The sequence below is a fragment of the Microtus oregoni genome, unplaced genomic scaffold (assembly GCF_018167655.1).
Source record: "Microtus oregoni isolate MIOR12 unplaced genomic scaffold, Mior012 000024F_ref0000369, whole genome shotgun sequence".
In the NCBI taxonomy this organism is placed as follows: Eukaryota; Metazoa; Chordata; class Mammalia; order Rodentia; family Cricetidae; genus Microtus; species Microtus oregoni.
Genome location: NW_024543083.1, coordinates 7407440 through 7431101, shown reverse-complemented (window position 1 = coordinate 7431101; position 23662 = coordinate 7407440). Strand labels below are relative to the sequence as shown.

Below are 23662 nucleotides of genomic sequence, written 5' to 3'. Positions count from 1 at the left end.
GGACCTAGTGCCCTCTACTGGCCTCCTTAGGTACCAGGCCCACACTTAATGTGAATATACACACAGGCAAAACACTCCTGCACATGAAATAAAAATAATTAAAATCAGAGTCGCGAAGCATTCTGCACTATAAGGAAGTGGGAAGGGGAACTGCTAGATGACTGTGGTTTAACTATATCATCTTTATGTTGTCCTCTGGCCCAACTTCCTAGTAAATATCAGGAAAACAAAAAACCTTCCTGGCAGAAAAACAAACAAACAAAAAAGATAATGCAAACTGGGTCAAATGTGAACAACCGGAGAATCTGGATGACAGTCTATAGGAGTTCTTTGTGCTATTGTCGCAACTTCGTAAATGTTGGAAACCATTTTGAAGTACAGTGATAAAATCCAGCACGTCTATATCAAGAATTTTATATTCTTGCCTAAAGATAAAAAAGAAGCCGGGATGTGGTGGTGCACGCCTTTAATTCCAGCATTCAAGGTGCTGGTGGCAGGTGGATCTCTGTGAATTTGAGAAGTAGCCTGGTCTACAGAGTGAGTTTCAGGATAGCTAAGGCTACATGAAAAAACCTGTCTAGAAGAAAAAGAAAACAAAAGGAAGGGAGGGAGGGAGGGAGGGAGGGAGGGAGAGAGGGAGGGAGGGAGGGAGGAAAGGGAAAGGAAATCTTTTCTTTAAGGAGAACTGCCAGATGAACATGGTGGGGCACCTGTGTAACCCCAGCACTCAGGAGGCTGAGTCATAAGGATTGCCTGGGCCAGACTGGGCTACAGAGACTTTGTCTTTAAGAAAAACAAAACAAAATAAACAAAAACCACAAACATACAGTGCCAGTGGCAATCATATTGCTTAGAGACAAGAAAGAATGTAGTGAAAAATAAAATTATCCATTCAATGGACAGTCTGGGGGCCCTTAGACGTTATCACACTCCAGACGCATAAGTAATTCCCAGAATTGTCCCAAGGTCTATAACTTTCACTGTTGTTTGTTCTGAGACAGCATCTCGCTATGTTGCCCAGGCTGGTCTCCAGACTAAAGGAGCTCAAGTTCTCCTCCCATCAGACCCCTGTGTAGCTGCACAGATGGAGACCAGCTGTAATGGTGACTCTATACATGCAAGCTCTGCCGATGTTAGCAACATGCCAAATTCTCAGAACGCATACCTTTATAATGGCTTCGTTGATCATGTTCTCACTGATGATGGCAGCAGTGCCCAAGCTGGGGTTTGCAATCTTGGTGGCTGTTGTGTTCATCGGCTTCACGGGATGGAGCCTAGAAAGACAAGAAAAGGACCCTTAAGCTTTCCATAACCACAAAGCTGAGGGCTACTCAAGGTGGCTGCCCGCAAGACGAGCAAGGGGGAGGGGAATCATCTCCGGCCCCACATCCAGCTTCTGCCTTAGCTCCTGTGGAATTCCACGTCAAATGGATCAGAGAGTCACACACAACTACCAAAGCTCATCCCCGGCTCGGGGAGTAGGGGTGGGGGTTCCAATAGACACTGAGTCCCTCAGGCTGCTTATTGACACAAGAGCATTAAGACAGTCTCTCAGGCTGGGATGTAGCTCTGTGGTACAGTACTGGCCCAGCATGCACAAGGCCTCTGGTTCCGTCCCCAGCGCTGCAAAAAAAATTATTTTAATTAAAACAAACAAACAAACCAATGTTAACAATACAGAAGAAAGACAGAAAGGAAGTTTCTCATCCTCGCAGGTGTCTAGAGTAAGGGAGAGCGCAGATCATGAGAGCTGCTCTTTGAGCGGTCCTCAGAGGATGTCCTCAGCTTTGCTCTGTTCTACCACTCCACCTCAGCTGGCTTCTGAGCCCCTGGAGACACAAGTGCCCCACACTTCTGCAGCTACAGAGCTCCATCACACTGCAGGAGCATTCCTAGGTTTTCTTTGAAGACTACCATATCCTTGCTACACGCGCAGCTGGATTCTTGAGTGCAAACACAAAGTACATGGCCCTGCAGTGACAAGCCTTGCCGGAGAAACGGGCAAATTCAGACATCAGGACATCCGTTCGTTTTGAAGACATGGTCTCTGCAGGTAAAAGCAAAGAGAGGGCAGCTTTCCCATGCACAGACAATCTCCCCCACCGGCTCTCACCTGTGCTTGGCTGCCCCGGCTCTAGCGCTTGGCTGAGCCGAGACTGGATGTATCTCTGAGGGTGTGACCCAGGCTTGGAGGAGTGGCTTCTTCTTGCCAAAATTTTCAACTTTACCAGCGGAGCCTTCTGGGGTTGCTTTTATCTGAGACTCTGCTACACTGGTGTGGTGGTCATTGGAATGTGGAGAGCGAGGCAAAGAGTGTGCAGCAGGAAAGGTCTCAGAGGGTGAGGGGCTGGGCACGGGAGAGCCCTGGGGTGTGCGGAGAGGAGAGCCTGGCCTCCCACTCGGCTCCAGTTCCTCTTTCTCGGCAGTACCAGGGCCTGGTAACTGTTTATTCACACCTGAGCTCTCGCCAAGATGGGGTTCAGCAATTCCTAGTGCTGCTGTCTGCTCGGAAGGAGCCATTCTGGAAGAGTTTGGCCTGAAGTCATGTACATTCTCCACAAGCACCGACTCATGTGTCCCTCCACTCAGCCCCTCTGCCTTCTCCAGACCGGAAGGTGACATGTTCAGGGGTGAAACTCCTGCTTGTGGATCAACCAGCTTTTCTGCCTCTCCTCCATCTCCAGCCTCATCTATTCTTTCATCATCTGATGCCACTTCGGGAATGGAAGGAAGAGACAAGCTCAGATCAGAGGCAGATGGGAGGTCACTCAGTGGGTCAGACAGCAGGCCTTCATGATCACTGGCTTTGCTCTGATACTGAGTCATAAGGCCACCATTCTCCACGACCCTCCAGAGTCGGGTGCCTCTTGCTGGGCTGGCTTCACTTGTGGGATCTTCTGAGAAACTCTCGCTTTCAGAAGGAATGATGGGCTGAGGTGCTGTGGTCACAGGTTCCTCTCCCGTGCCTTCTGTGTGGGGACACTCAGGAGACTCTGCATCAAGCCTGCCTCCGGCCACAGGCCCTTCACGTGTCAGCCGCTGGGGATGGCTTCCGTCCTCCTCCTCAAGCTCAGCGGGTTTTTCTGTTTCTTCTTCCATGAAGAGTTGTTCAGAGAAGGACACACGCTTCTTGACTTTCTTTTCACCTCCACCGGCATTCGAATGTATCTCTTCGTGTTTCCTTGCTATGCTATCAAACAGGGAGGCCGCCTCTTCCTCTTGAAGAGGGGGTGCTGCTTCCTTGCCTGCAGGAGCCATCCCACCATTGTGATGGTTCTCCACAAGAGACCTAGACTGCCGCTCAGAGTCTGTCTTTCCCCCTGAGGGGGACTTCTCAGCAGGGTTTGCACTGCTGCCACTCCTGAGTGAAGGCCCAGAGGGTACGTCCGGGATCTCTTCAGGTGAGGGGGCCCAGTGTTGCTCTGGGACAGGAACCTTCACATGTTCTTCATGCTGCCTCATGGGGTTCTTTCCTGACTCATCACTGCCGGCTTCCTTCCCAGTGCCTGTCTCCCTGGTCTCGCCCCCTGAAGAATCTTCCATCCCTTTCTGCACTGGGATGGTCAGTTGTTTAAAAGCTGGTCCTGAGGCAGAAGAACCAGTGTTCAGAGCTGGTGTTACACTCTCCTTCTGAGAGACAGCCTTGAGGAACAAAGGGGGTTCTTCAGCATCAACCTCCCCCTTGCCTGTGGGGGGCCAGTGTTCAATTGGGGTGGATGTGGAGAGGGGAGCTGCCAGGGAAGATGAGAAAGAGGAGGAGGCAGAAGGACTTTCAGAGGATTGTGTCTCTGAGTCACCTCTCAGGTCAGAAAAGAGAGGGGCCTGAGGAGAGCTGGAAGGAAGGGAAGGAGAGAGAGCAGAGTCAGGGGAAGGAAGCCTGGCTTTGGGTTGGGCCTCTGGAGGTACGTCCAGTCTGCAAAAAGGACAAAATAAAATCTGCAGGTCAGTTGCAGATGCATTTCAAGAAACATAAAAACACTCATTAAAGAGGGACAGGTGTTTTGTTTTTTACATTTGGAGCAGGATCTACAAAGCCAAGGGAACGGCAATTCTTGACATACAAATGGATCGCTTTGTGTTTCTCCAGTGTCGGGGTATCAAAGCCTGGGCCTCATACATGCTAAGCAAATACTCCACAACTGAGACACACTCTCCCCACAGGAAGAGACACTGCTGGGCACCAAGCACATCTGTCATACAAGGGAACGATTCAGCTGGAACAACAGGCAGCCTACAGTTCCTTTAGACAAGGCGACAAGTATGGACGTCGAAGAGAAAAGTACACCTGTGTACAATCTCCAAAGAGTTCTGCCCCACCCCCCCATACCAGAGAAATGTCAACGTGAACGTGACTCAGAAGCTACTCCTTCCTGATGAGTCTGGTGCTTATGATCAGGTACAGAGGAGACAAAGAATGACCACAGCTACACTAAAGGGGGACCAAGGGTCTCTCGCACCAGCAAACGGATGCCAAATGCCAGGAGGAAAGGCAGCCATCTCCACTGGGCAGCGTGAAGTGAAACCTTAAACCCAGGTTCTGCCCATGTACCCACCACAACCAAGAATGCTCAGAATCGGCCACAGACTCTCCTTTCACTAGAGTCTGGTTAGCTCAACGAGAAAAACAATCCCCGCCCACATATGGCTGAGCTGTGGCTTTAGGCTGGGAAACACCTCTGCTCTTTATGCTGGGCAAGCCAGGCCAGCAGAGGTGACTGGCTCAAATGACTTAAGACTAGCAGACTTCTGCATACACATCCTGAAACTGACCAGGTTTGCTCTAGTGGAGATTCTAATGTCAGACAGTGGCAGAGAAAGACCCCATATGTAGAAAACTAATTTACCTAGGCTTCACGGCTTTGGTCTGGGGAGCCCTCGCAGCGGGAACTGGTGGCTTCGGTTCAGACTTAGGCTCCAGGCCGGCTTCTGGGGCTGAGATCTGCACATCTTCAAAGCGGTTCAGGGAGTTGCCCCTCTGTGAGGGGGCAGGTACGACATCTCTCTCAGACCGTCTCCCAGGGTCTTCCTCCCTCAGCTGGGCTTCCACGCGCGTGCCCTGCCTTTCCTTCTCTTTCTCTGAGACAGTGGGAAGAGGCTCGCCTTCACGGCCTTTAGCCGCATCTTTCTTTCCTGTCACCAGAGAAAGCAGGGAGGACTTCTTGCTGTCCTTCGTTTCTCTCGGAGTCTCCACGTTTGCTGGAGACACGCTCTCTCTACCATCCTCGCTGGTCAGAGATCGGTAGGATGGCAAAGACATGGACTTCACAGAATCCTTGGTGGAAGCATCGGACAGTTGTCTGTCAGAGGTTACTTCCCCTAGTTCCTTAGGAGACCGGGCAGCCAGGTTTTCAGTGGAGGAGAATAAATGCCTCTTCTGGAAGCCCTGTGGGGATGGGGAATTTGAAGGGCTGCTGTCCCTGACCTCACTCTTGGCCTCTGTCTGCTCCATATAAACATGGTTCCCGTTGATACAGAGGTTAGATCTTGAGAGGGAGTCGTTCTTAGAGCGGAGGCCACCGAGGAAGGAGAGCCCCTCTTTCTTGGGAAGGCTGAAGTTGGTCTGGTTCGGTTGTGCGTGATCCATGCTGGGTGTTCTCTTGTGGGACATGACTGGGAAGGAAGTAAATCACAGAGGGTTAAGTTCTGGAGTGACAGTTCAGGGAGTGGAGGTATTGACTGCAAAGCCTGGTGACCTGAGTTAAATACCCAGGGCTCCCACGATCAAAAGAGAACTGACCCCCACAAGCTAGCCTCTGACCTACACACACACTAAACAAAGAGATGAAGCTGAGGCTAGAGCTCAGAGGCAAAGCATTTGTCATCAAGCCCAAGGCTCTAGGAACAAAAAGAAAAAAGAAAGAAAGAAAGAAAGAAAGAAAGAAACTCCATGAGTGAGTGATTTGGGGCACAGCTCAGTGATGGGTTCCTGATAAGCCATATATGATGCAATCAGCATTGCAAAGACAGGAAGAGGGGAGGCGTGGACGTGGGGGTGGTAATAAGTAGTTGCAGCGGGCAGTGGCATCTGTCAATCTATCAGCATTTGCACGCGTCTTCAGTCGTGGTAACCGATAGGAAGGAGCTGGTGCTGCCTACGCATCCCACAAGAATTATCAGCCCAGTCAGTCAGGGATGCTGAAGTGAAGAAATTCTGTGTTAAACCAATGGAAAAGGCAATGTTCTCGATAGAGTAACAGAGTTTGGCGGCTAAAAGGGATTCAGTAATTGAAGCTGGAGTTCAAAATACACAACTTGGGTTAAGGAGACTGGACTATTTAGCTTCCAGCATGGACGCACCACATGGGAGTTAAGCACACAATAGAGGCTCAGCAGACATCCAAGGAATTAATGAAGTATCAGACATATAACACGGTCCTACTACAATATGGACGGTCCTATAGTTTTATTTTTTCATATACAATAGGTGCTGGGTGTGTGAGTCAGTGTTAGAGCACTTGTCCAGAATACTTAAGACCCTGGAACAGATCCCCAGGACCGTGAGAAGACAAACAGCAGCAAAAAAGCCAAAACCAAAACAAAACAAAACAAAAAAACCCTCAAATGCACTTATTCTGTGAGCTCCAGAGCCTAGGAGAAGACATTCGTATTCTCTTAGGAAAGAAAGCCTTAGTGAACCTCATCACCATCATTGCTGTGGTAACTAAATCCCAAAGACCCACCTCTTCCTTCTCAGAGCAAAGTCAGGGAGACCGGGGAAGCGGGAGAGTGAGCAAAGACGAGAACTCACCATCGGAGGTGGAGGAGGACTCATCCTCGTCATCGTCCCACCGGGACTGCAAGTCTCCGGGACGGAGCATCACTTTGTCTGGCTTGGACGTAGGCAGGACAGACATAGACTGGGAGAGTGGCGTCTTCTGCAAATTCGACTTGGAAAACAGAGTCTTGATCTTTGACTTCTTTTTCTTGTCTTTGGAGGAAGACTCCTCATCGCTGTCGACCGAGGGTGTCGTGCTGGGGACGATGGCTGAAGCGGTGTCCGAGGCGCTATCCTTGTTCTTCCCTTTGATCTTGTCCTTCAGTTTTCCAAAGGGATTCCTAGACTTATCCTTCATGGAGAGGTCAAACATGCTGGCAGTCATGTTGTTTCTCATAAACTGGATATCGACCTCGATTTCTCCTCGCTCTTTGTCCTTCTTTCCTGGCTTGGATTTCAAGGTGTACCATCTAGAGGAGGAAAGGACGAGAGGTTACCTTTGGATGGGAGCAGCTCCAACGGGGCCCTGACATCAGTGAATTCTCTCTGCTGCTCCAACCTCTCATACAAATGCTCTACACTGTCTCAGTGAGGAGCAGGAAGCGGGGCATAACACAGAACTGTTTTATTATCCATTCATTTCTGTAGTGCAAGGGGTGGAACAAGGGCCAACGTTGAGCAGAACAGGCAAATGTTCTGCCCAAGCCACATCTTTAGCCCTGTACTTGCATCTTACTAGGGATTGGACCTGGGCTTTGAGCATACCGTATAAGTACTCTACACCATTGAGCTCTATCCTCAACCCTATAATCATCTAGAATAACTATCCAATAATGAGATTTTTCTAAAAATAAACAACTTGGCACAATGATGCAGCCTAGAGTCCCAGATATTGGAGAGGGGGTACATGACTTTGAGGACAGACTAAGACCCCACCTTAGTTGGGTATGGTGGCACACGCCTTTAATCCCAGCACCTGGCAGACAAAAAAAGGCAGATCTCTGTGAGTTTGAGGCTAGCCCTGTCTACATATCCAGTTCCAGGACAGCCAGGGATACAAAATGAGACCCGATCTCAGAAAAACAAAAGGATGGGAACTAACAGAGACCCACAACTGGGCAATATGCAGAGAACGAGACCTTGAAACATTCAGTCTTAAGTGGGGCGTTGCTATCAAATCCCTCTCAGGGGAAAAAAAAAATTATAGTGTGCTTGTTTTATTTGCCGGCTTGTTAATGAGAGAAAAAAGGCATGGAGTTGGATGGGTAAGAAGATCTGGGAGAAGTGACTATATTATATAAAAATTATTTTTAATAAGAAAAAGAGTAACACTCAAATCCCTACCCACAAAATGCAAGACCCCACCTCAAAATAAAGGGAAGAATTCTATCAAATTAGTTCCAATGTCATATTTTCCTTCAGCAAGTACAGTTAAGTTATTATACAGATTTATACATAAACACCAGACGGCTCAGCAGTTGAGAGCACTGGCTGCTCTTCCAGAAGATCCTGGTTCAACTCCCAGCACCCATATGGTGGCTTATAACCATCTGTAACTCCAGTTCCAGGAGATCCAGCACCCTCTTCTGCCTCCACGGGAGCTGCATGCATATGACACACAAGTATACACTCAGGCAAAACACCAATACACATAACATTTATAAAAAAAATAAAGCTTACAGAAAGGAATAAAGCCTGGCAGGGAGAAAGGGAAAATACAAAATACAGCTTCAAAAACAAAAAGAAGATTTTGGATTTAAAAAAAATCTACAAATGACAAATATTGTATTATGCTTCCATTTACATGAGGGACCTAGATACCTAGAGCTGTCAAATTCACTGAAATAGAAAGTAGAATGGTGGCTGAGGGGCTTGGGGGATGGGCATAACAGAAATAATGCCTGAAGGGTACGAAACTCTAGTTTAAACTGGAAAAAAATGAAAAGATTCTGAAGACAGAGGGTGGTGCTGGTTACACAATGTGAACGGATACACAACTGCACACTTGGTGGCTACAATGATAAACTTTAGGCTGGGAATGTAGGTCAATGGTGGAACACCTGCCTAGCATTATGACACGCCTAGGGTCCAGTCCCCAGCATCATAAGAAATAAAAAGCTAAATTTTACATTTTGTCACAATTGGAAGTAATGCAAAACTGACCCGAAAGCACTCACGTCGGACTTAGCTATCAGAAAAGAATGTTTCAAACATCGCTCAAGTGTTTTACATGGCCCTTTGCAAGCTACTTGAAGACACGGCAAACGACGGGGCATCAGACCTACTCAGACTGCAAACTTCAGAAAGGGGCATCTCCTTGACATTCATTTTCCGTCGGGAAACCTGATCTCTGGTGAACTGGGAGCCCAGTTCGTTGCAGGTGCAATGTGGGACAACCAACTTCAAATACCGGCCTCCAGAGGAACCAGACAGCCACAGGCCATCTCACAAATGCAGAACTTTCTGGTTTTTTTTCTTCAGTGACCTACTTAAGAGCCCAGGGCCGAGACTTTAAGGAAATGATGGTTTTGTCCAAATGAGCACAACTTCCTCCCTCACCTCCAACTGCAGCTCAGCAGAGGCCAATCTCCCCTGCTATTTGGCTCACCGGGCACACAGGGAAGTAGAACCCGAGCTGTGAAGCTGCACTTGCAGCATGCACTGCAGCGTGTGCACTTGAGCTGCACAGGAGGTGAGGGAAGGAGGCTTAGATATTGCTAGGATCCCAGTGCTGGTGCAGAGTAGCAAAGCTTCTCCATTCTCTGAGCTCCTCTTCCTTCTCCTCTGCCAGGAGGCTTGCTGATTCTCCTGATTCCTTTTCAAATCCTTTCTGAGGAGGGTTTAAGATTTTTCCCCCTTTGTGTGTGTGTGTGTGCGCGCGCGCGTGCTCGCGCATGCACAGAAGTGAGTATGTGTGCAGGGGCTGCTAGGGATGAAATGCAAGGCCTCCTGCGTGATAGGCAAGTACTCTACTGCAGAGCTACAGCCCAGTTCATACTCTTTCAACTTAAATATCCCAAAATAAAAGGAGAGGGGGACACTCCAACACAGCTTGCCCCCTGTCGTAACCGTAAGATGACCACTGAAGATGCAACACACAACTGCCGGGAAGAACTGGAACTGTACCAACGAACGCAGTCAAGACCCAGCAAAGTGAAGTGAGATGCCGGACAGGGCTGGCAACGAAAAGGGGAGGGGGGACCAGGGGCAGCTGGAGATGCGAGTCTCCTATCTTTCCAGTACACTGTTCTAGGGCAAGGCCCCGCCTGGAATACTTTGCATATTTGTCAAGAGGTCGAGAGGATTATTTGTGTTTTTCCTTCCCTGATAGTCACGTGGTAAACGCAGTTGCCTTGGTGATGAAAGGTGTCTGGCTTTTGTAATATTACTAGCAGGCACCTGAAAAGGAGAAGTGGCTGAAAGTTGAATGTAAAGCTCACTTGGCAATAGCAGGGGCTGCAGGCTTCAGGGCCACCCAGGGAGAAGGGGCTGCCCCACCCCCACCCCAGACCTTCTCCACTAGGCTTCTGAGGCATGCAAACGCATTCAAAGCCTTCAGAACATGCCACCTGACCACTCCTGGTAGCAGGCTTGCCTTTCTAAAGGTTACCTGGACCTAAGCAAACTTGTACCTAACCCCAGAATGCTCCCCACCAATTATTACCCGCCACCCAAGCACTGGAGTGGGACTTGCTTTGGAAACTTCCAGCAGCACAGGTGAGCAGAAACCTAACCAGCTGTTCTTGCTGCTCATCTTCACAAGCAAACCTGAAGTTAACCAGCCCGTAGCCGAGGAAGCTCCAGGGCTCCCTTTAGGGGCGAGGAAAGCAGAGTTGGAATCATAGGTAGAGAGCAAGCATCCCAACAAAGGCCATCAAGAGTGTTCACACTACAGCAAAGAAAGGAATGTTTCAGCCAATACAACCCTCCTGCTAAAAAGCCAGGCCACCAAGAGATGCTTGACATCAGCCTAACCAGAAGCCACAGTGAAATCACCTGGCAGCCAGCAGACAAGATATTCTTTTTCTCTTGTTTCGTTCTTTTTATTTTTTAAAATTCTTTATATGAATTACATCCTGACCAAGTTTTACCTCCTCTACTCCTTCCAGTGCCCCCCCCCATCTATTCTCTCTCCCCTAGATCCACTCCTCCATTTCCAGAGGGAGAGTGCAGGTATCCCAGGGCTAACGACCGAGCACAGCATAACAAATTATAATAAGCTAGGCACAAACCCTGCTATTAAGGTTGAACAAGGCAACCCAATAGGAGGAAAAGGGTCCTAAGCGCAGGCAAAAAGCCAGAGATCCCCACCCCCAACACACACACACACACACACACACACACTGTTAAGAGTCCCACAAGACCACCAAATTACTCAACCAGAAACCATACATACACGCTCAGACCCATGCAGGCTCCCTGATGCAGGCTCTCTGAGCCCCTATGAGCCTGCTTAGTTGATTCCGTGGGTTGTGCCCTCATGGTCAGACAAGATAGTCTAAGAGACTTGTGTCCCAAATATTAAAATGTCCTCAGGAGTCTCATGGTGAGGAAAGGAAAAGGAAGGTGCCGGCTAGAGGAGGAAACTTCTCCCAAGGGAGAGATTTCACGGAGTTCTACAGGGAACACTGGAGCCTGGTAATGCTGACGGATGATGGGGTGGGGGTCACGCCTTGACGAGACTGCTTAGTTATGCATACCATTTGCCCTGTATTTAAACCCACCTCAAGTCAGACTTGAAGGCTGCCAGACCTCCTCCCACTGTGGCTGTGTAGAACACACACACCCCCTTTCCTGCTTTTCAGCACTACTTGTCTCTTTAGGGGCACACCGGGGTGGTGGGCAAGCCTTTGATCTGCCAGAGCCCAGGCTTTGAGCCTGAAAACTCCATTAACAAAGTTCACGAATCACGCCCTCTGGAATCCCAAATCGGATTATGGCTGTGGGCTTCAACATTACTATCAACACCAGTTTTTGGTGCTTCTGTCTTTTTTTTTTTTTTTAATTCACTTAATTCCTGTCCCCTCCGAGAAGCAGTTAATAACTAACCTCCGACCCAGCACGGCCACACGGCATAGGGCTGTAGTGCGGGTGTTCACATGGCGCCGGGAAGCGTCCGTTAATCTTTCCGTCAGGGTTGGGCTCACTTTTCTGTCCAGAGGGCAGAGGGCAGCAGGAAAGCCATAATCCCATACAAGAAGTTTATCTTTAAGCCCACGATATGAAAAAAGCCATTAACCTTTCAAAAAATAAAATCCTATGATTTTTGTATATGAGGCAAGGACTCCATCACCAAGCTATATGCCTAGCCCTTCTAGAAATAATGACCACTTTTGTATTCTCCCAACTGAAAAACATAAGTTATCTAAATAATCTACTTCATGGTGTTTATGTAGGTTTTTTGGGGGTGGGTGGGGTGGGTAGGTGAGGGTTCCAAGATAATATAAGGCAGTTAAAAATACACCAATTGTTGATTATGTTTCCTAGTTATTATACCCAGTGGTGTCTTAAGGAGATAAGCAATCACATTTATAATCTAGCACTTGGGAGGAGGAGGCAGGAGGATAGTGAGATACTGGTCTTGAACAAATCCTGCTCTTGTTGGAAGGGCAGGGAGGATGAATGAGGGGATGCTGGAGACAGGATCTTCCTCCACAGACAAGGGAAAATACGAGTTTTCCCATGGCAGCCCTACACACATAAAGTTCACTCTGGGGGGCAAAGGGCTGCCAGGAGGGCCTCAGAATCACCCTGGGGCTGGAGCGAACAAGCTTGTCATATTCCAGAAGGTGACCAGATGTACAGAAACCACGGTCTTCAAGATCCCATGCAAACATACTTATATGCTTTGCACCGCAGTTACAGGGGAGAAGAGGCCCATAGTTTGCCAGGGACTGCTTCCTTTCTATTTCATTTTTAAAAATCTGAAAATTGCATTTATTTATTAGTGTGTATCTGTGTGTACACCCTGTATGTATGGGAGCAATTGTGTCATGGTGAGCACACATCACAGGAGCTGGTGAGTGGCTCCTGGGTACACAGAAGGGTTTGGCATTAAGTCCCTTTACTCTCTGAACCTCACCACTGCTCCTGCTGCCAACTTCTGACTTTGAACACTGGGACAACTGCTGGAAACTTCCTCACCGTGCAGCATGCAAAAATATTCCATGTAAAAAGACATCCCTACTAAAGCACAAACTCTGCGCAAACAAGACTCTCAACTCACTTAAGGCCCCACAGACTACGGAGACACCTGTCTTGGAAAACTAATACAAGTGCATCTACTCTGAACCTCAGAAGGGTCCAGAAAAGGGAAGGCCAAGAACACCATCAGCTCTGCCACTCTAGACACACAGAGTTCATTTCGAGGTCTCTGGGTCTAGCTTAGACTTCAGGGTCAGCACAACTACACACTTCCCTTTTCAGGCCAAATCTCAACTACCCGCTGTGGCACAAGTCAGTGTCATCCTCACAGAAACCCAGCAGCATCAGGACCCTGAGGGTTAAGGCTCCTCCAGGAGGAAGGAAGAACAGAGCAGCGCCCTAAGGGTGTCAGGAAGCAAGACAGTCTTCTCCTAGACGGAGGTGTCTTGTGAAGCAGCCCAGAAACCATCTTCCCTGGGGATTATAAGTAGGGCAGAATGCCACGCTGTGGGCTGCTGAGACCCAAACATCCGTGCCCTGGATAGCACGGCAGCAGTGCGGAGCAGTCGCGCAGAGCGGCAGGGCGGGACGCTTATGACCTGTATCACGCTGGCAGTGTGGACTCTACAGCTGCCATGCAGTTCAGCAAGTCTCGTTGGGGAACGAGGTGGGTAGGTGGCAACAGGGCCCGACTTTGATTACAGAATTACCCATTAGCTAATCCTCCACTCCCAAACCTTCCTTCTGCCCACTGTCAGTGGCCGGAAGAACGAGTCCACCCCGAGCAGTGGACGGCTCCTGCAGTTGCTTTAATTTCCGCCCTCTAAAACAGCCATTTTAGTAGCACGGAAAAGCTCCTTATTAGGAGTTACCAAACTCAGTCCCGAGAGCTGGTAAGTGACGCAAAGAAGAAAACACAGGGAGGGCAGGTGAAGAAGGATTTGGAGCAGTGAGATGGCTTAGCAGATAAGGCATTTGTGGCTGGCCTAGATGACTGGAGTTAGGTCCCTGGGACTCATGTGGAGGGAGAGAAGTCAAGTGACTCAAGCTGTCCTCTGAACTTTATATGTGCACATCACACACTCACACACACACACACACACACACACGCACACACACACACACGCACACTAAAGTAAAGCAATGTTTTTCGTACTTTTATTGTCTGGTCTTTCGAAATTCTCTTAGAAAGTGATCAAACCAACAGAGCATGGTGGAGTTTGCTTGGAATCCAGGATTTTGACTTGAGGCAGGAGGATCTGAGAGAGTTTTAGGCCAGCCTGAGCTACATAGCAAGATCCTGTCTCGAAAACAAACAAAAGCAAAAACAAAGTCGCCCCCTCACACACATACAAAAGACATGTTACAAGAAAAGGAAAAATCAGGTATGTTTTTAGACGCGCACTCAATCCCGTGCTAATCCAACCACTACGGTTTCATACATCCTCCTTAATTTTACTTCCTGTACAGTTAACAGCTCCCAGCTGACCCAACCCTTCTCTGGTTCCAGCTCCCCCTGAGACAAGGCTGAGGGTCCCTGCCTCAGAAGGATGTCATAAAGTTTAGATGATTTAATATATGTAAGTGCCTCGAAGAAGGCCTGCTGTAAGTCTTAGCTATAATTACGGCTTAGCTGGAATCAGATGCACGGGCAGTTTTTTGCAGCCTATGGCACATGCCTTATAATCATCATACCACCAATTCCGATGGCTGCGTGACATCCCACCCCGAGTACCCTGCAACTGACCAGTCACAAGGTTCCTGACATGAAAATGGGGAAGACAAACAGTTCTAAGTATGTTACCAAATACTCAAACAAGCCCACCTAACCTAAGTACTGATGGACTGGCATTTGAAGAATGCAGACGTAGGAAAACATTCACCTATATAATTAGTATAACATAATTTCCGTAAGGATTTTTAACAGAAGAACTTAAAAATAACGTGATCGAAGTATATGTTCTGGAACTTATTGGGGATGTGAAGATCATCACTGAAGGCTTTATGGTTTTATACCAGTGGGTGGGTGGGACCCAGAGGCTCCTGGGATTAGCAGTGCCAGGGGGCACCACAGTTGATTTCAGTACATATGGATCAGGGTGTTTCTAAGCAGACAACAATTCTAAGCACCCTTATTAAAATATTTTCTAAGAATTAGAAATTTTTATTCAGCCGGGTGGTGGTGGCGCATGCCTTTAATCCCAGCACTTGGGAGGCAGAGGCAGAGGCAGGTAGATCTCCTAGTTTGAGGCCAGCTTGGTTTACAGAACCAGTTCAGGGACAATCATGGCCACAAAAGAGACCGTGCCTCAAAAAAAAAAAATTAACTCATTTTTCAACACGTAAGCCTATCATTTCTAAAGTTATCTACTTATGAAGTTGATCGTATTTAAGATAGCCACAAATGGTACTACTGTACGATGAGACCTGGGACCTCAGCTCTTGCCGGGATATAACGGCCACCCATGTATCACGTTTGGCCTGGCAAAGGAATTTATCATGACAGTGATGTCCCTCACAAAGACTTTAAGGATGGGAAAAGAAAGAGCCTAGTCTGATGCCCCCCCCCACCTCCGTGCCTTGGCCAAGACAAAAAGAAAACAAACTTCAAGGACCAACATCAAAGACCATTCCATCCGCCCCTCACCCTGCACACAGATGAACTGTGCTCTCTCTATGAGCTCCTGGCAAGGGAGCAGAGAACCTGGGATTTATATTGTAATCACTGGCCAGTTCAAAGCAGGAAGAAAACATACCCAAAGAGTTTTATTTTAAAAATCTCATCTTAATAACAAATGATTAGTAAAAGTGAAAAGTTCCATGCTGGTGCACTGCAGGTCACGGTCACTGACCAGGAGAGGACGGAGCTCTGAGAGGCCCCAGCCCTGACCAAACACCCAGGACTCGGGCTGCTGTACCTGCCCTTCAAACCAGACATTCTTGGTGATAACAAGAGGCCTTTTTAGATAAACCAGGCTTTCTGGAAGCTCTAGTTCTTCTGGAGGTTAGCTACGTTCTTGATCTCACAAGAACACACACAAAAAAAATGAAGCGTTGGGGGGGGGGGGTGCACGCCTTTAACCCCAGCATTTGGGAGGCAGAGGTAGAGGAACTCTGTGAGTTCGAGCCCAGCCTGGTGTACTACTAAGTGAGTTCCTGGATAGCCAGGACTGTTATCCAGAGAAACCCTGTCTTGAAAACTCCAAAAGAAAGCAGAGGATGTAGTGGCCCCATCTCTAGCAATACTTCCCTAAGGTTACTTGTAAATGCCTTCCCTTGGGGTATCTCAAAGGCTGGCATCCAGGCAAGATCCTCACAGCTGCCTTTCTTCTTTCCAGGGCACATTCCTCCTGTTCCCCAGGGACGCCCTGGAGACTCGGAGCCTTGGTTTTTTTTCTTTACCAGACTATCAACACATTCCTTCAGGAAAAGAGGCTCTCTTGGCCAGGTGTGACGGTGCCCTCCAGTAACTCTAGTACAAAGGAGGCAGACACTAGAGGATGGAGGGCTGGAGGCCAGACTGGACTACGTGTTTCAAACCAACCCACTCGCCAAACAAACCAAAACCTTGAATGCCAACTACCTTGACCGCAGGTACCTCAGCTATGCCCTCCACGAGCCACTCACTGCGGCTCAACAATGACCAAGTCCCTTATCACACAATAAACAAGACAGGAGTGGTCAGGAGAAAGCAGACACCTCAGGCGTGGTTTCTGGGTGGGGGGGGGGGCATGACCTCTGTCTGACTCAGGACACACTGTGGAGGACAAAGAGCCACTTGCTAATACAAGGCTTGGGCATAGTTTTGCTGGAGTTCAAAGGCCTGCGCTAGTACCAGAACAAAAGGTCATGCTGGGAATTGCTTTAAGATGAAAAGATCAAATGGCCTCCTATTGCTGTCTTCCATCTCAGTCCTGAGCTCCCTGGCCCTCTGGAGCTAACCCAGAGCTGGCTGTCCCCGCTGGAGGAGAAAGGGAGAAGCAGCACTCCCCAGGACAGAGTGCTTTAATGATCTAAGCAACTATATGTTGGAGTCCATGCCATTTTAACGAGTACACATACTGCTTTTAATATAATTATTATATTTCAAAGTTAATAGCTACAGTCCAAGTGACCTATCAGATACTACTTATAAAACTCTTCCTCGGATGGTAGCTATAGAAACACGGCAAAGGTCTTTGGACAGAAGGGGACTTAGCAAGATGGCAAGGCCCAAGGCTTTTCAACACTGGCCGTCTCGGATGTGAAACAGACGGTTCGTTTACGCGGTCTTGGTTTTTGTACAGGGCTGCTCTCTCCACTGTTGTGTTATATTAGGTTTTCCTTGAAACCATGACATCATCAGCTTCGCAGAGCACACCAATGAAGTTCCACCAGCCACACAATACCACACTAGGCCTGCTCTGAAACAGCCGGCGTTTGTGGACGTACACGGCCACACCCTGCTTTCAACAGCACGCCCGAGTCATTCATTTCAACAGAAGACTCAACTCACAAGTGGCACTGCCCAAAGTTGTCCTTGTCATGGTGATCTCACCCTGGTATCAGGGTGATTGCTGGGGTAAGAAAGCAGAACGATTTCCTGGTTCACTTTCAGCGTGGCCCTCCCTTTATTTTACTTGTTTAATCTTATCACTTCCTCCCCCACACCCCCCACCATGAGGCAGAGCAATTAAGCCTATAAAACATTCCTGAAAGGACCCACTACTTCCCATCTCCGTAAGGATGGCCATCACACTGCTTCAATTACTGCAGCGGCCTTCCACTCCTTCTGTGGGATTCCAGACTAGGCCATGTTCAAATTGGGTCACACTATCCTGCATTTAACACCTGGTGGCTTCCCATTTCTTTCAAGCTAAGCTATTCCTTTCTCTTTAGTCTTACCCTACACAATCAGTCCTCCAGCTTCCTAGGAACACCTGCCTGCTTGCCTCGGAGCCCATGCCCAGTCCCCTTTGGGTTCCTCTTGATTCTTTCTCAGCCTGCCCCAGGGGCCATCTTATTCACTAACATTCATAGCTGGGGATACAGCTCAGTAGTACAGCACATGCCAGACATGTAGAAAGCACTGAGTTTAATCCTAGCACCATGTGCATAAAACAAAGGCTTACCTGTTGTTCTGTTATGAGCTAGGCTCTTGCTACACAGTCCAGGCTAGCCTTGAGTTCTCCAGCTCAAGCAACCTTCCTGCCTCGGCCTCCCTAGTAACTAATTTCCTTTTATTTGTGTTATGCGTATGGGTGTATTGCCTGCATGCATGTAAGAGCACTATGTCCATGCAGTATCCCCGAAGGACAGAGAGCATCAAATTCCCTGGAACTGGAGCTACAGACAGCTGTGAGCTGCCAAGTGGGTGCTGGAGATGGAACCCAGGTCCTCTAAAGGGGAGTCAGTGCTCTTAACTGCTGAATCACCTCTCTAGCCCTGTTCTTTTTTTTTTTTTTTTAATAAATCTTTTTTCTAAGACATATTTTTTATTTTGATTCTATGTGTGTGGGTTTTTGTTTTGTTTTGTTTTGCTCACACGTGTGCAGGCAGTGTCCTTAGAGGCCAGAAGAGAGCGTTAGCAATCCTGGAACCACATGGGTGCAGGGAATCGAACCCAAGTCCTCTGAAAGAGCAGCCAATGCTCTTAACTGCCAGGCGTCTGTCCAGTGCCAGTCTTTGGTTCCTGATAGCTTGTTCTTTTGCTCTCCATGACTGAGCACAATACACTATTTCTTTCTTGTGTTCCTTTGTTTACGATCTACTTCCCAACAAGCTTCTCAACTTCCTGAAAGCAAGCACCATGCCCCTCTGGCACTTTATACCCAGCATCTGGCACACAACGGTCCTAAAAAGTACTTTGGGCTCAGCTGGTAAAGTGCCTGCCAGGCACGCATTAAGGGCCCAAGTTTGGATTCCCGCACAATGCAAAAGGCAGGCACAAGCAGCTAGTGTCTACAACCCCGGCACTGGGGTGACTACCGGGAGGTAGAGCCTTGCAGCTTATTGGCTAGCCAACTCAAGGAAATCAATAAGATCCAGGTTCATCCAGACACCCCATCTCAAATAACAAGGTGGAAGGAGACAGGTAAAACACTCGTCTCACAGCCCTGAGGATCGAAGTTCTGATCCCCAGAATCCACGCGAGTCTCAGGTAGGTGTGGAGGCCCAGCTGCAGTCTGAGATGGGCACAGGGGATCCCCAGAACAAGCTGGCTGGCTAGACACTGTGTTCAAGTGAGAGATTCTGTCTGTCTGACACATAAACTCGAGAGTCGTGTTGAGATCACCTGATGTCAGTCTCCGGCCTCTACACGCACCCGTGCACATACGCAAGCACACCCACACACATGAGCCATGCACGCAAGCCTAACACACGTACACACGGAATAGAGTTCAGTGGCTTGGAGCAGGCCCTGAGTTCAATTCCTAGCATCAGAGGAGGAAAAAATCAATATTTATTAAAAGAAAGGATATACTTTAGAGATGAGAAGGGGGTGGAGCAGGTAGAACTTCCTCTACTCTTACTGAACGTCTGACACAAGAAATCACAAGTAATGCCATCATCACCTAGTGACACCTTTGATGTGGTCCCCTCCTGTGGTCATTTCATTCCATAGCCAAGATGAGGGAGGGGTGTTTATCACAGATCTACAGAGAGCCAGGAGTAGGAGGCACCCCTGCTGCCTGGGAGATTCCAGGAAGGCCCAACGTTATCTTTAAGGGAAATTCTAGAAAGAAGGAGGGGTGGGTAGTAACCAGTAACAATATTGCTTAAATTTTCCACCCTGCTATAAAACAATTTAAACATGCACAAGAAGCCCAAAGCACACCTCCAACGGCTTCCTTGTGACTTCAAGACCTCGATGGTCATCTAAGCCACTCCACACTTCAGTCTCTCTGAAAAACAACTCCTCAGCTCATTTCCAGTAGTCCAGACTTTTCCACGGGTGACTATTTCAGCATCTCACTATCTTTTACAACTTTTCAAACCATCTAACCACTACAATATCCAAATACTTTCTTTCATAGACAGGCATCGGAGTCTTAACTGATACAGGAAATGGCCCCTCCGCCATTCATTCCTTTCTCTCTTAACTGAAGATTAAGGCAATCCTAAATCTTATGGCGTTTACTTGCATAACGGCCCTACTCTAAGACATTATTTCCCAAATTTTGTTGCTTTCAGTCCCTTAAGAAGGTTTTTGTCTGTTTTTGTTTTAAACCAATCTACTAAGGGAGACAAGAAAGCTGGGCTGAGGGTCTTACATGTTGCTTAACTAACCATACTTTGGATTCATGTCTGCTGTTGTCAGGGTACTTAACTGGCTCCTATTTAACCAACATCCACTGAAATATCAGGTCTTTAATACATATCAGAGTAAAATCAACTCCTTTTTACTATTCCTAAACTGAAGGACATACATTCCCTGCTACTAAATGTATCCTGCCTATATATTAGGCTGCCCTATATAGTAGGCTACTTCAAAAGTGTGTATCATCACACTAAACTTAGGACAGCAAATTCAGAATAGTGATAAAAAGCATATTCTCCTGTCTGCAGATAAATTTGCTGTACAGGGGTTTGTCAAGAGAATGATTAGTAAATTGGCTCTTAACATAATGGACCTCAAATTTCTGTGTCTGAAACAAAAAAAAAACTACCCTTTGTTCAGTAACTGTTTTGTTATATACATACACACACACACAAAACACACACACAGAAAGAGAGAGCAGACCAAGATTTCAGCTTTTTGTTTTGTTTCTGATGTTTTACATATAAGGTGGAATCAAACCATTAATAACTCTTTCTGTTAAAACTGACACCTCTCAGGCTATATCTTATTTTTCAACTCTCAGCTACCTGGGGCATCTTGGAGTTATTATTCCAGGGATCAGATAGGCTTAACCAGAAGCTAGGAAAGCCCCAGAAAGGGGCAGACGGAAACTTTGCAGTATCACCTTCTTGTTGAAAATCAAAGACAGCCCGTGGCAGTTATAAAAACCCACAAAGTAAGCACAATTTCCCGGCTAGTCAATATTGTGACTAAGTGGTAACCCGCTCATGTGACAGAAACAGGAACAACCATGTAGGCTTAGGGGATTACCTTGGAGAAAATAAGAGAAAACGATACAGAGATGAAGGAGAGCTTAAGGAGGTTTTCGTCCCTCACACAGCAGTGCGGGACCTTTTGAACCTTCACACTGGCTTCATTCTCCCAGGAAGCTGCAGCCCTTTCCAAACATCAATTAAGGGTAGCAGCATGCTCCATTTGTAAATAGGGAAGCTGGAGTGTTTAGAGCCTGAGCAACCCAACTGTGAGTCAGGACCAAGGAGATGTGAGCCCATGACTCTGGAAACCCCATCTCTGGCAGGGAAGTGTAATCTATCTTGCAAGGATATGAAACGGTCATATAAGAAACAGAAAGCAAACAGAGTCGCGAACATTCATCTTGGAAAGGGGCAATAAGAAGAAGAGTCAACAGCCAACAACTCAAGTCCCTCAAATGCCATTTAATCAAGATGGCAAATAAGGATGGTTTCTGCTTCCTCTCCACAGGCACAGTACGGCTTGTAGGTGGTTGCTTTGGGATACCCCATCCAGCCTCACATCAAGGCTCTCCTTTCTTGAGTTCAGCGATGCCTATTCATCTGTGGCCACAAAAAACGAATCAGGTATTTCAACTGGACACATGCACGCTGAAGCTGAACCACCCTCGCCTGGAAACTGCAGGTGCTCTGGCTCCTCCTGCCCCACCCCAAGGAAAAGTTAAAACACTGTATGTCTCAAGTACTGGGGCTGAACAGGTGCTTTCTCATAAACAAGCCAAGTGACCAGTTAGGCGAACCTAAGCTTTCTTCGGTACATGAGATGAACGGAATCAAATACTCCACTGGCTAAGCTGCCCCTTCCGAAAACCAGTGAACAAGAACAAATAAATCCGTAAGACTTTAAAGTGAACTGGGGTTTACCCAGCTTTTCCTGCAGAATTAAGACACCCTCCCTGTCAGTACCTTCAACTGAGGAGCAAGAGATGGGTTAGAGTAGCCACCTACCAGGAATTTGATCCAGAGTTTACCTACTCCAGAGCGCCACAATGCTCGCTTCTACTGATCTTGGAGCCATCACCTACCACTAAATAGAATCCCCCCCCCCAGCACACACACACACACACACACACACACACACCCGGAGCAACACCAAATTGTTTTAGACTTCATGCTGAGGGACAGTTCCAGGTGGTCACGTGAGTCAGCAATCACCAGACTGGTGGGGTTTTTTTTGGTCTTGTTTTGCCCCCCCTCATTGTTTTCCCCAAGCGTCCACTAGCCATCCGCCCAGCAATCGCTCAGCTCTGCGGTGTTGGGGCTTTCATTCCAATTAGATTTCTGTGGTCCTTGCCCCAAGGGTTTTCAGCTCTAAACGTCAAGCTTAACAAAATACCCAGGGGGCCTTCCACCTAAGTTAACGCAGCAGCGTATCAGGCGCACACTACCCAACCTAATAGGAATTCTCCTACCCGCATATTGTTTCAATTCATCAAAAATTCATCTAGTGCTTACTGTGTACTGTGCACTTCGAGGTGCCCAGAGGAATCAAAACCTCTCCTGCCTTCCAAAAGCTCCCCATCCTGGGAGAACTGGGACGTGACACCGGACGAGAAGTTGGGTTAGGTGAGACTTGCGGGCGAAGCCATCGCGCGGTGGCTGCCCCGCTCGCCCCACCAAGAACAGCACCGCCCCAGAGCCCTTACGCCCCTCGATGCCCCACGCCAACTCACTGTGTCTTCCTGCGGCGCTGGTCCTGGTGCAGCTCCCGCAGGTCCACCTCGGCGCGACCCAGGAACTTATCGAGCCCGAGCAGCGCGCGGTGCAGGACGGTGAGCTGCAGGGTGGCGGCAGCAGCGGGCGCGGCCCCCGAGGACAGCAGAGGCGGCAGTTCGAAGGTGGCCTCCTCGCGCCACACGGGCGCGCCCAGGCTGCGCTCCGACACCGACGTGGCGTACTTCTCCTTGCCCACCTGGATCACCGCGTACGCATCGCTCGTACCCCCGGGACCCTTGGCCCGCAGGCCCCGCGCCTGTAGCACCGTCACCTGCACGTGTGTAGGGGACCACATGGTCCCCAGACCCCGGCCCGCTGAGGCCCCCAGGGACATGGTGGCCGACCGCCGCTCCCAGCTGGGAGGCCACAAGGTAGCCGCGGCCGTCGATCTGAACCGCCCACCCGGCTCCCTGGCCGCTTTAAGGCTTCCGGCCACGCCCCCGCCACGCCCCCGCGCCCGCGCGCCACCTGCCGGAGTGGGGCCAGAGCGGGGCGGGACCTGGAGAAGGCGGGGACCTAAAGGTCACGTGGGCTCGCGCTTGCTGAAGCTTATGGATCTGAGAGGTAGCGATGCTAAATGGGGTCCTCAGCTGCCCAAGTCCTTAGGACGCAACGGGAGCTAGGCGGAAACTCTGGCTTGGAAATCATGCTTAATTACTAAGCGTGCACTGGCAAACCGCAGGTGTGTGACCTTGTGTAGATCACTTAAAACTTTGCCTCAGTTTCCTCATGTGAAACAAGGCGACAGTCATCGCTTGGACTGCCGTAAAGAAAGTGATACATTTAAGTTTTCGGCACAGTTGCGTGCGCGTGGGGAGGGTTCCGAAAGTGGCCAGGATAAACGGGACGACCGCAAGCACTGCTCCTCTTGCCCTGGTCCCCTGGGTACTGCTCTGACGGAAGACAGGCGCCAGGGACGATAGAAGGATGTTATTTGGGCCTGCGAAGGGGAACGGGAATGGAGGGTAAGTGATAGGCCTTCCTATGCTACCT

General features: G+C 48.6%; 1 protein-coding gene across 2 annotated transcripts in view; it reads right to left on the bottom strand.

The window, feature by feature from the left end:
- Positions 1 to 23050, bottom strand: part of Rab11fip1 (RAB11 family interacting protein 1) — a 30171-nt gene extending 7121 nt beyond the window's left edge. The window contains exons 1-5 of one of the 2 annotated variants that reach the window (XM_041673735.1): positions 22627 to 23050; positions 6749 to 7185; positions 4845 to 5610; positions 2114 to 3913; positions 1166 to 1274 (exon numbers count right to left, since the gene is read on the bottom strand). In XM_041673735.1, coding sequence (XP_041529669.1) covers positions 1166 to 1274; positions 2114 to 3913; positions 4845 to 5610; positions 6749 to 7185; positions 22627 to 23003 — 3489 coding nt within the window. In that variant the 5' untranslated portion in view covers positions 23004 to 23050. The remainder of the gene's footprint in view (positions 1 to 1165; positions 1275 to 2113; positions 3914 to 4844; positions 5611 to 6748; positions 7186 to 22626) is intronic. The other variant, XM_041673736.1, reaches the window with a different exon arrangement.
- Positions 23051 to 23662: the final 612 nt, after the last annotated feature.